At 46.8% G+C, this 12,992-nt stretch overlaps 1 protein-coding gene across 1 annotated transcript; it reads left to right on the forward strand.

Annotated features, from left to right (window-relative positions):
- Positions 1 to 1,349: 1,349 nt before the first annotated feature.
- On the forward strand, positions 1,350 to 2,763 carry LOC132571509 (alpha-2Da adrenergic receptor-like). The gene has a single exon (XM_060238310.1). The coding sequence runs from the start codon at positions 1,527 to 1,529 to the stop codon at positions 2,733 to 2,735; it is 1,209 nt and encodes a 402-aa protein (XP_060094293.1). The 5' UTR covers positions 1,350 to 1,526; the 3' UTR covers positions 2,736 to 2,763.
- Positions 2,764 to 12,992: the final 10,229 nt, after the last annotated feature.

Here is a 12,992-nt window from a genome sequence, read left to right on the forward strand (position 1 = left end):
GATTAGGACGTGACTGAATTTGAGCTAGTGCTTGCCAACCAGGCTCCAGGATTTTTTTTTTTTTTTAATGCTAACCAGAATTATCCATAAAGTAGCCACAGTACTCCTGTGCATGTACAGAATTATTTCCTTCAATACTGAGTGACCACAGCCACACATTCAGCATGGGGATGTGGAGTTCAACATTTATTTATTTATTTAAGATTTATACCCCGCCCTTCCCACAAGTGGCTCAGGGCGGCTGAGCCAAAAGCATGATGCCTCGGCAAAGTTCAGCCCTAACTAAGCACTTTTGGTTTTAAAGACTGCAGCCACCGGATTGCATTGTCTAAGGCAGAGTCAAAAGCCACCTTCTGCCTGGGTCTAGGAAACGGCAGGAGAAACATCTTTTAACAGCCAGAGCAGCGAAGTTACCTATCACCCCACTTCCCAGGAGTTCAGAAGGCTGCATGCACAAGCTTAGCATATTTTTACCCTGCTCTGTTTTAGCGTTGAGTGGCTCTCGCTCGACTCATCCCGTGAATTTGACGGCAACCCGAATCTTCCACAGGCTCCTTCACCAGACTCCAGCCGCTTCATCCTTTCATTGCTGAGGGCCGACGCTGCGAGGACACCTAGACGGGACTGGCTCCCCTCTCCTCCACCCCTTAGGGCAACCAATACAGATGCGGTTTTCAAACAGGCAGCAAACCTGCCATTTGCCTTCGCCTGAAGTTTTCTCTTCCAGCCTGGCCGAGAAAGGCTGGGATCCAGTCGGGAGAGGTCCGTGGAAGGACGTCCGGTTGAAAGCAGCGGGACAGAGTGCTGCCTAGGCGGCTGGGCGCAGCCCTTCCCCTGGGTGTGGGCGGTTGCCAGGTGCTCTGGGCAAGGGCGAGCGGTGCCGAGGGCTTGTTCATGTTGGCAGCAGGCGGCCTCTCCCACCAGTCGGAGCCGGCTCGACGCCGGCCGGCCAACCAGTCGCCGCTGTCCGCCCCTCCTTTCCCTCCCTCGGGGGGGGATCTGCACGGAGACTGGCCTCACAGAAGCTCAGAGCTGGAGCTGCTCAGGCAGGGAAAGGGAGGCAACGGCCCGGAAGAAAGGACGCGTCTCCCTCCTCCCCAAAGTTTGCTCTCCGGACAGCTTTGAACAGAAATAAAAGTGGGGAGGGGGACTGTGTCTGGATGGAATTGGGCACCTTTCCCGACCACTGCCTGGGACCCTGGATTTATCTTGGATGATGGTGCTTGTGGGTCTGAGGAAACTTCCTGGGATCCACCATAGCTCTCCGAAGCTCATCATACCTCCCTGGACCCATGGTGGTGCCTCTCTGGAGTTTGAGCTTCTGCTTTAACATCCACCATACCGAGATCTACAGTGGGATTACGCCCCAGCCTAGGATGCTGCCTAGTGAGAGAGGCTGGTGGTGCCACGCTCTCCTGGACTCATGACTCTGCAGCTGGAAGTGTGCTGGAAGTGGGCCTGGCTGACTCAGGAACCTGGGAGCAACACCGAGGCACTTTGGGGCACCCCCATGGCCTGGTTGGGGGATGAATGGGATGGAGCCACTCTGCAATGCTTCCAGCAACCAGAGCTGTGGGATGCTCCCTAGCATCCCTTACTCACCTCTTGCCACAGCACTCATTCTGATGGCAGTGCTGACTATGGCACTCGTGACGCTGATGGGAAACGTGCTGGTCGTGCTCGCTGTGTACACCAGCCGTGCTCTTCGTGCCCCACAGAACCTCTTCCTGGTGTCTCTGGCTGCAGCTGACATCCTTGTAGCCACCCTCATCATCCCCTTCTCCCTGGCCAATGAGGTCATGGGCTACTGGTGTTTTGGCCGCCTTTGGTGCAGCCTCTACCTGTCGCTGGACGTGCTATTCTGCACCGCCTCCATCATGCACCTGTGTGCCATCAGCCTGGACAGATACTGGGCGGTAACCAGGGCTGCCCGATACAACCTCAAAAGGAGCCCCCTGCAGGTGAAATGCATGATTGGCGCTGTGTGGGCCATCGCTGCCTTTGTATCCCTGCCACCGCTGTTCAAGTCAACTTCCCAGGCCTGGGAGTGCCAGCTGCATGATGACACCTGGTACGTTCTGGCCTCTTGCACTGCCTCCTTCTATGCCCCTTGTCTCATCATGGTTGCTGTCTACTGCCGGATCTACCATGTGGCCAAGCACAGAAACTCAATCGTCCTTGCAGCCAGACGGGCTTCTCACCCCACCCTCATCACTGCCATCAAGTGTGACACTCTCCAAACCAACACCCAGCCCACTGGAGAAGTGCAGAACCCCAGTCTGGAGCAGAGCCCGCTTTCTCTCTCCCTGCCAGGCTTGCCCCGGCCATCTCACCAATGGAAGGTAGAAGAAGCCAGCAAAAGCAGCTCCAGGCCACAAAAGACCCAAAGGCTTTCCTGGTCAATTCCCTCCAGCCGGCAACACCGCAGAAGCAGGGACTTGTCCATCTCCACTAACCGACTGATGCAATTGCGAGAGCGCAGGTTCACCTTTGTCCTGGCTGTCATCATTGGAGCTTTTGTGCTCTGCTGGTTCCCATTCTTTTTCATGTACAGCCTTGAATCCATCTTTGGGGAAGACTGCTGCATCTCCAGGAGTCTCTTCAAATTCTTCTTCTGGATTGGTTACTGCAACAGCAGCCTCAACCCTATTATCTACACTGTCTTCAATCGGGACTTCCGCCGGGCCTTTCAGCACCTTCTTTCCCATGCCTGCCAACTTACATGTAGGAAATGAAGATTTTTCTTTACAGCTGAAGGCAGAGATGCAGGAGCTCTGGGGCTTGGGTCTGGAATGACATCCTAAGGCCACAGTGAAGGGAACTGCTTGTGGCTGAGGAACAGGTTGCCTGCAAGTTTTGCTGAAGAACTTCCAGTGAAGTATGCATGATGCATACATGCCAAAAGTAACACCAGCAACAGGAGCTTGGGATGTCTGGCCAGGAATGGAGGGGTGATAGGCCTGGTCATAGCATAGTATCAAGTTGTACTCCTGACCTACCTTTCTGAAATGCTGGCTCTTTCCTTCTCCTTGGCTCAAGAGACTGGAGGCAGAATTGGGGTGGTGTGGGGATGCTGTGCATGTTTTGTAGAGTGTGTTAGAGTGGTGAGTTATAATACCTGAGCCTTTCCTTGTTGTTACAGGCCATTACCACCATAAAACCAAGCAAGGATATGTTCTGATGTCTGCTCATTTGGAGTGCAAACCCTTATCAGGCACAGAGATCAGTGTACACCTAGAATGGGTGTGGTCTGTCCTGATGGAAACTCTATCATGTCCCCTTTTCATTGCTGCTCTGTTGGGAAGAAGAATAACCAGGAATCATAATAAGCAGGAGAACTGCATTAGAGGAAATCGTAAGGGGTGACCATACTGTAATGGTAGAATGTTGGGTGAGGATTTGGGAGAACTGGCTTCAAATCTCTACTCTACTATAGAAGCTCATTGGGTGACCTGGGGGGCAGTCATTCTCTTTCACCCTTGCATACCTTCCAGGGATAAGGAAGACTGGAGGATAAAATAGAAGCATGGAGAATAATGTTGTAAACTGGCACTTTATGTCCCTGCCCACCCCGCCCACCCCGGTTGAAAAGTAGGCTATCACTATCCAAATACATAAAATTTATTCATTATGGCTATGGAGGTATAAATGTTCTGGAGGTCCACAGGTATTTAATGCCTTATGGGCAGAAATGTTTTAGGGAATTATGAGCATAATAAACCAGGTGGGGCCATCTAGCTCAGCATTTTCTCTAACAGTGGCCAGGCAGATGTTCCTGGGAAGCCATGCCCTCTTTTTTGGCTCCAGTACCAAGATGTTACTGACAAATGGCTTCACAATGGGCTGTGCATCACCAGGCAGCTGTGATGACAATGCTTCCTGCCAATAGCCAGTGCAGAGTCACTGTAGAGCTGTACGGAAGGGGAAAATCAGAAGAGAGAGGAAAGCACATGAGAACCCCCCCTGCCTTGTGTGGGTGCTCCATCACCACTGTAAAGACCTCTGCATTCACAGCTGTGATGAGAAGGATATGGATAGCTATTGCTGTAATGAGAAAGCAATCTGAGAAGCTAGATTTTTGGTCCACACCCTTCCCAGAAAGCAACAGGCTGTGAGAGGCTAGGCAAAGTTACAATTGTTCTGGAGACATTCATTTCTTCTTTTGAAAACAAAGAATTGAGCAATGAACCTATCTGCTATAGCTTGCACTCCCCCTCCCTCTGCCATTATAGCACTAAAGGAAAGAAGACTGCCATTTCCCCATAGCCTCAGTTGCACACAATGAGGAGGAGGATGCAGGCATGAGTGTCGTGGTGGACTGTTTTGCTACATGAAGCATCTGCATCTCCTCTTCCTTTTTGCAGCAATGACTTGGTTTGGAGGGTGTCCACTTTGCCTCTCTACCCAGTCTGCAGGCTGCTAACCAGAAGGGAGCTGAGCAAAGCAAGGAGGAGACCAGATGCTGAGTGAGTCAGCCTGCCATCTGGCTCTGGCAAACATTACTTTGCTGCTGGCACTGCTGGGAGGATGCCGTGGTGGCCATTGCAAAATGGATTCCTGTCCATACAGTGTGTTGAACTTGCTGCCTGCTTTAGGTAAAGCAGAAATTCAGCAATGAGTTGGGCTTCTGGGGATGTTTGGCTTTGAGAGAAATGAGTAAGGCCTCCAGCTACGTTGCTCCACCTTTTACTCAGCATTGCAGATGGTTGGTGTGTGAGTGAGATGCTGCAGGTAATATCTGTGTCTAGCTACTTGGGGATCTCTGGCTTTTCCTGCTACTCTGGATCGTGGCAATTAGATCCACAGTAGATTGGAGAAGGTGCCAGAGCGTAACAGCTTGCCCTCTGTAATGTGTGCCCCAACCATCATAGAATCACAGAGTTGGAAGGGGCCATACAGGCCATCTAGTCCAACCCTTTACTCAATACAGGATCAGCCTAGAGCAGGGGTGGCCAAACTTGCTTAATGTAAGAGCCACACAGAATAAACATCAGATGTTTGAGAGCCACAAGACATGTATGTCAGATGTCTGGAGCTGGAAAGAAGGAAGGAAAGCAAATCAATGGGGGAAGAAGGGAGAGGTGGAAAGAAAATTTAACTTTAAATGTATTCTCCAAGCCACCAGCTAGCTTAGGTTTGAGGAAGTGCTTTAAAGAAACTTTAAATGCCTTCTCCAAGCTGGCTGATGGGGCAATGGGGGCTTCAAGAGCCAGACCATATGTGTGAAAGAGCCACATGTGGCTCCTGAGCCACAGTTTGGCCACCCCTGGCCTAGAGCATCCCTGATCAGTTCTAACTAGGGCTTTTTTTGTGTGGTGGTATTCACTGGTGCTGACTACTGGTACTTTTGGAGAAGGGGTCTCCCAGGTCCTGAGGGGGAAGGGTGAAATTGGTGGAAATTGGCATAACTATATATATGAATACTGACACTTTTTTAAAAAGCACTGGTTCTAGAGATCAGTTTCCTGTCATTATTCCACCCGAGTGGTATAGCTGATAGAATGTTAATCTGGGACCTGGGAGACTCAGGTTCAATTTCCTGCTCAAGTCCTTAAGCTCATGAGGTGACCCAGGACTAGTCATTCTAGTCAGTTTGGTGTAGTGGTTAAGTGTGCGGACTCTTATCTGGGAGAACCGGGTTTGATTCCCCACTCCTCCACTTGCACTTGCTGGAATGGCCTTGGGTCAGCCATAGCTCTGGCAGAGGTTGTCCTTGAAAGGGCAGCTGCTGTGAGAGCCCTCTCCAGCCCCACCCACCTCACAGGGTGTCTGTTGTGGGGGAGGAAGGTAAAGGAGATTGTGAGCCGCTCTGAGACTCTTCGGAGTGGAGGGCGGGATATAAATCCAATATCATCTTCTATCTTCATCCTCTCTCAGTTATGAGAACAGAATGAGGGAACCCTGTTTGCTGCCCTGAGCTCCTTGGAGGAAGATGGGATAAACAAAAATAGGTACATGCCCCACCGACCGCCAGTCAGCATGGTGTAATGGTTAGAGTTTCATAGGAGAGGGACAACCTGGGTTCAGACTCATCCATGAAGCTTTCAGGGCGATGTTGGGCTACTTGGTCAGTCTCTCTCAGCCTACTGTGTCTCACAGGGTGGTTGGGAGGATTAAATTGAAAGAGGGAGACTCATGTATCCTGGCCTGAGCTCTTTGGAAGAAGGGCAAGATAAAATGTGATAGGGAGGAGCTGGCTTCAGTCACCACCCTGCCACCCCGTACATAGGCTCTAGAGCTGCCAGCCTCCTTTGGGGGTGATCTTTATCAGCTGCATGTTAGACAAACATTTCAACAGGTGTGGTTTATTTCTGGTATGAAGGAAGTGGGAACAGTTTCACCTATTGCACTTTTGGCCACTGGGCAGCTATTAAAGACATAGATCCTGTTGAATATGGGATGGAACATCAATCTTGCTAACAAGGGACGATCCACTAATTGCATTTTCAGCCACAGACATTTGTTTATGTATCCCCCCCCCCTTTTAAACACTGCTGGAAAAGTAGTATGTAAAAATATTATTCTGTATTGCTGCTTTTCCAACCTGCATCCTATAAATTTTGCCAGAGGAGCAACTCTAAATGCACTCTGTGGAGCCAACTTTACATTCTCAATAAGGGCAAACATTAACAGCTAAGAACTCTGTACCAACTCTGTATGCATACCCACTGAGAGACTGCATTTAAATCTCCCCGACATTAACATTACTTAAGTGACAGAAACAGCAAGTACTGGTTCACATGCAGTGACCCAGTCTTTCCAGATGCTAGAAAGCAAAAACAGCAATTTAAGAGAGGAGTTAAATTGAGCAGGTAACCACGGAGACAGGCCCTATTAGCCCCATTATGACTCTGCCCCAGTTCCAGAAACCTAATAGAGAACAACTGGTGCCTGGCTACTGTCTGCTCAGCTTACAACCTCCCAGATGGAGACTTGGTAGGTTCTGTTCTCTGAAGCTTTGTTGGTCTTTTGTAGTTCATCTAACTGAGCAGTTTCATTACAGTGTCCTAAACTGGGGTCAGATGGTAAAAAGGTAGGATTTTCAGCTGCAATCCAGGGATTTTTCCCCCTGACTACCAGATAAGCAGGGAACAGCCCAGCCATGGCTTTTCCTTGCCTTCCTTTGTTTATTCTGTGGTCCTCCCCCACCTATATAGCAAGCAAGACTCCAGGTGTGTGCACAGCAGGTGGGGTATATACAAAGGGATGGTGAAAATAAGGTTTGTGGCTCACAGCCAAACTATATATTACCTTTTCCATGCCTTCCCCTCACACTCCCTGTGGCTGCAGCCACACAGCAGCTGTGGGCAACTGCTTCTTTTAAAAAAGAAAGAAAAAGGGAGAGCCCAAACAGGCTCACAGAATGGAACCATGAGGTGAGGAAAGGTTCCTGCTTCCCCACTCCCAGCAGTTTTCGTGTGTGAAAACCATGCTGGGGGCAGATATTTTGCCAATTTTAGAGTATTGGTGTACATGGAGCAGCAAAATAACTCCTATTGTGGTTTTGAGAAAGAAAATTGCTTTTTTGGGGGGGGGGGTTGCAGTGCCCCCATGCACCATTCTTAATTCTATTTAGGCAGTTGTTTGTTTGTTTTAAGAACCAGTTCTGCGTAATTGCTCTGTGGCTGCAGAAAATGCATGTGAGGAAAAGTAATATTTAGCTCCTTGTAGCAGAGAATTTTATTTACACACATTAAAGACCCAGGTTCTGTCCCCAATATTCCTAGTTTAAAAGATCAAGTAATGGGTGATGTGAAAGATTTCTGTCTACAGGGCCCAACTGAACATCCTGAGGCCATGAGCTTTGGCAAGTTTAAGAGACCCCATAGCATTACCCGAAAAATGTAATTTAGTTATTTTGTTACTCTTCAAGATCGCTTGCAATCTCAGGCCCAAAACTTTAGTTTACTTAGCTTATCTATGAATCCAGTTTTGTCTGTCTGAGATTTTGGTGCGCTGCTTCCTGTCTGAACAGGTAATACTGACCTTGATAGACCAGTGTTTTGACTCAGTAAAAATCAGCTTCATGTGTATGCTTTCAAAGCCATGGTTGCCTTTCCTCATAAACTGGTAGCTATAAAGGAACCAAGCTTCTTTCTGGGGTTGTGACCTTACTGGAAATGAATGTTTTTGAGGCACCAGGAAGAACTAGCAGTGTTTACATCGCAAGCAAAAGTATAAAGCTTGACATTTGTGCATGGCTAGCAGAAGGATGCGGGTGGAGTAACGTCTTACAGCAGGGGTCCCCAACCCCAGGTCCGTAGACCAGTACTGGCCCGTGGCCAGTTAGCAACCAGTCCATGAGTTGTAAAATTATTTCATTATATATTACAATGTAATAATAATAATAATACAGCATTGGATTTATATCCTGCCCTCCACTCTGAATCTAAGAGTGGCACACAATCTCCTTTATCTTCCTCCCCCACAACTGACACCCTGTGAGGTGGGTGGGGCTGAGAGGGCTCTCACAGCAGCTGCGCTTTCAAGGACAGCTCTGCAAGAGCTATGGCTGACCCAAGGCCATTCCAGCAGATGCAAATGAAGAAGTGGGGAATCAAACCCAATTCTCCCAGATAAGAGTCTGCACACTTAACCACCACACCAAAATAAAGTGCACAATTATATCATCCCAAAACCATCATCCCCCCCCCTCCCCGCACCAGTCCATGGAAGAATTATCTTCCACAAAACTAGTCCCGGGTACCAAAAAGGTTGGGGACTACTGCCTTACAGTAACAACAGATTTTGGCATATGTGCTCTAGAAAAGGTTCTAAGAAACCCTCAGCCCCAGAACTTATATGGCAGCAGCAATCCATGTATCTTAATGCTGGCAAGGTACCCTGCAGGCCAGTCTCATTAATGCTGCCAATCATCTTTTATTGTCTATGTAGGGCTTTCTAAGGGCTGTTTATACTTTGCATTCATTGGCTACCCTGTTTTCCCCCATTCATCCCTGGGACATCCTGTTGCAAAGAGTTCTGTCGCTGAAGAGCACAGGGTATGAGAGACTCTGTGGGCCTTGTGTGTCTCTCAGTGTTCTACAAGATTTGGCCAAGAATAGCTTGTTTAAAGCCTGGGATGTATGGTTATGTGACTCTGCATCCCAGGCAAGAAGGGAGGATCACAATTGCGTTCAAATATTTGTCTTAATAACCCCCTCCCACACTGCATCTCTGAACTGAAGCCAGCTGGCATGGATGAGAATGGGGTGAAAGGGGCTTTGATGTCTGAGTGGAGGGACAGTCCCCGAGGGAGCAGTATAGTTAATGGCAGAGCAAGGCGGTAGGAAGAGCAATATGTTCTCAGGATGTTCCTTGGCTGCCCCTTGACATTATTGTTATTCTCACATCCCTTCCCTGTTCTTGGATATTTCCCTGCCAAGGTGTTAGTTCATGGAAAGATGTAATGGGTATGTCTACAGTGCTCAGGGTTGGAGATAGGAACTCTCTGAACGGTGCTTTGCACTTCAGACCAAGGATCCCTCTCGACTCCCAGTCTTTTTATGTAAAGAGGAACAAGGTCGATAGCATAGTGAAATGGGGCAAGCGGATGGTCAAGTCCCTATCTTTCCTTCCCTCCTGTGCTTATCTGCTTCCTCTTCCATTCACCATTTAGAGGGGGAGTTGCAGCTGCAAAAGGGCTAAGTGGGAGAGAGAACATACATATTTGGATTCTAGCAAAACTGTGATGTTGTGGTTGGTTTCCATCAGGCACAAGCAAAGCTCCTTCATTACCCTTTTCTAAGGCAGCTGCTGGAAGGGCAAAGGGGCAGACTGTAGCTTTGCCACAGATATGGCATGTGCCCATTGCGAGGTGGCAAGAGGCAGGGCAGCACCAAGACACAAAGGGAGAGCCTGCTGCAGGAACTCAGCTGATTTGAAATCTGTTGGGGAAGAGTTTCCTGGCCCAGAAGATGAGGCTGACCAGGCTGTGATTGAAGCCGGACCAAATGTGCAAAGTGGGAGATGAAAAATGGACCTAGGAGAATTAGGATGGAGTGGGTGGGGCTCTGTACAAACTGGGCTGGGAATCTAAAGCAATGCAGCTCACATCGGAGAGCCAGACTGGCCAGGATGCTTGGCTCAGACACCCAGAGGCCAGAGGCTGACTAATTTCCCCAGCTTTGTAGCTCAAAATAGAAAAACTTGAAACATTGACCCTTCACCCATCTAAAAACAGACGTTGGCGCCATGGGAGCTGGATTCCACAAGACAAGAACTCCTGTGCCCATTTTAGCTTCCAAAGCCAAGATGTGGTAAGATAAGGAGCAGGCTTGGAACCATCTGGCTTTCTAAGGAGGTTGGTCTGATATCCATCACCGTTGTGGTCTCTGGAACAGGCTCTTGTATGTATGTGTGTGGAGGGGGTCAACTGTTTCAACTCTCTTTCTTTGATACCAACTGGGAGCTGTAGCCAGCACTCATTAGCAACACTTTGTGCACTCTGGAATGTTTAGCTGTAGTTAGATATGCAAACTCCCTGCTTAAGGCTAGAAACAGACAAAAGTTGTTTTTCAGATAACTGTGGTGGCTTTGAAAGGGGGGGGGGGGACTGCTGTGTGTGTTCATCGAAGTTTTGCATCTGGTAAACAAGCACTGCAGGATTCTGTAGGGATCCATTGTTTTGTAGACATCTCATTATTTTGTTACTTGCTTTGGGTCCCATTTGTTGGAACGAAAGATGGGCCTATAAATATTTTAAATAAAGTTGCTTAACTAGAAGTGACAGATAAATACCTAGGACAGGATGCCACTTTCAAAGTGCTTTTTAAAAAACCTGTTGTTTATCTCCCCAGCCTTGCTACAATTGTACTTGTTAATTATCACTGATGTTCTTTTCCATCTAGTCTGCAATTGGTGTGGAAAGTGTTGTCAAGTCACAGCTGACTTATGGTGACCCCACGGGGTTTCAAGACAAGAGTGAACAGAGGTGCTTTGCTACTGCCTGCCTCTGTGTAGCAACTCTGTCTGGACTTCCTTGCTGGTCTCCCATCCAAATGCTAACCAGGGCTGACCCTGCTTCATTTTCGAGATCTGACAAGATCAGATTTTGTTGGGTGGGGTGGGGGTCAACTGTTTCTACTCTCTTTCTGTGATACCAACTGGGAGCTGTAGCCAGCACTCATTAGTGACACTCTGTGCACTCTGGAGCATTTAACTGTAGTTAACCATGCACACTCCCTGCTTAAGGCTAGAACTGGGCCATCCAGGTCAGGGCAGCCACAAATTGGTCTCAGTGTTAGAGCTAGCATTTGATCCGGTGGATAGTGTGAACCTAAAGACATCATAGACAGGGCAATACTGTCAAATGTGCATATATGTGCTACTACTGAGCAGACTGTACATCATATTTCAAGAATTTGTCTTTAAAGAAATAACTTGCTAAGTATCTGGATGAAGTATAAGAAATATGGAGATGAGAGAAAACCACTTTAGATTGTGCCTGCAGAAGTAATAAAAATAACAGCTGAGTTAGGAGAGGGAAAATGGATGTCATATAATCAACTATTAAAAATACAAAACGGTAAAGTAGAGTTGAAAACTACTGAGGAGCTGAATTATAAGTATGATTGGTTTCAAATGCAACAAATAAAGAGTTTGGTGGAAAGCGATCTTAAAACCGAAGGCATACGACGAGAACAAACGGAAATGGAAAAAGTTCTGCTTGGAGATAATGAAAACTTAATTTTGAAAATTTATAAGTTACTTTTAAAATGGTCTACGGAAGATGAAGTAGTGAAATCTCAAATGATTAAATGGGCAATTACAGTAATGTAAATAAAGAAATACAAATGGACACATGGGAATATTTGTGGAAGAACTCTATGAAACTCTCAACGTGTCAGAGTATCAAAGAAAATTGTTTTAAGATGATGTATAGATGGTACATGACTCCTAAAAAGTTGGCAAAGATGAATAATAAGATGCCAGACAGATGCTGGAAATGTAAAAAAATGAAGGTTCTTTCTACCATATGTGGTGGACTTGTGAAAGAGCGAAAAAGTATTGGCAGATGATTCAACAAGAGATTTCTATGATCTTGGGATACGAATTTAATAAAGTTGCAAAGACTCTTCTGTTGGGATTACAAATGGAAAAATTTCCAAAAGAAGATAGGACTTTAATCTGGTACTTGCTCTCAGCTGCTAGGACACTGTATGCGCAGTTGTGGAAGCAAGAAAGAATACCAGAGAAATGGGATTGGATTGTAAAAGTTATGACATGGAGTGAAATGGACAAGTTAACAAGGACCTTAAGAGACTATGATTTAGAAGTATTTAAGATGGAGTGGAAAAAGTTCAGAAGTTACGTAGAAAAAGAGTGGAAAATAAAAGGACATTGGACAATTTTCGATAATAACTAAGTATAAGAGGGAGGAGGATATGAATTTTGGTTCTTACTAATTTAGGGTACCTTTAATACTAACATTCTAAGTATAGTACACCGGCGGGGGTCAAGTAACGGGGGGAGGGGTGGTTAGAAAGTAATATATGGGATAGAGGAAAAAGCAGTTATTAATGATGTAAGAAACTGAATATATTACCGTATGTTACTAATAAAATTGTTTGAAACAAAGAATTTGTGTTCAAAGAAGCTCATTTTCTCTGGAAAGAGGGTATGGATCTTTTCCACCATTAAGGTCAATCTACTTACTATACCTGCTATTGTTGAATTTAGCTTCTGAATGAGGGAAATGATTTTGATGTTTGAGCTGAAGTGGAACCCAATGTGTAAGAGTTAACTTTAGGCAACAGAGAAGCAGGAGTGAAACTTAGAGATGTTGCATATTTTAGTAAAGTCTCTGTGTTCCAGGGTTTTGATACATCTTAAGGCCATCTTGGCAGCGAGGAATGAAAGTGTGGTGGGGTATACAGGTGGACACTGGCATGCTTAATAGATTCATGAATATTCACTAACACGCCCAGCATAGATAATTGCTTCATTTACATAGTCATACGGTGTATGTTAGAGGGTGGGGGTCATATCAA

The sequence above is a fragment of the Heteronotia binoei genome, chromosome 5 (genome assembly GCF_032191835.1).
Source record: "Heteronotia binoei isolate CCM8104 ecotype False Entrance Well chromosome 5, APGP_CSIRO_Hbin_v1, whole genome shotgun sequence".
Lineage (NCBI taxonomy): Eukaryota > Metazoa > Chordata > Lepidosauria > Squamata > Gekkonidae > Heteronotia > Heteronotia binoei.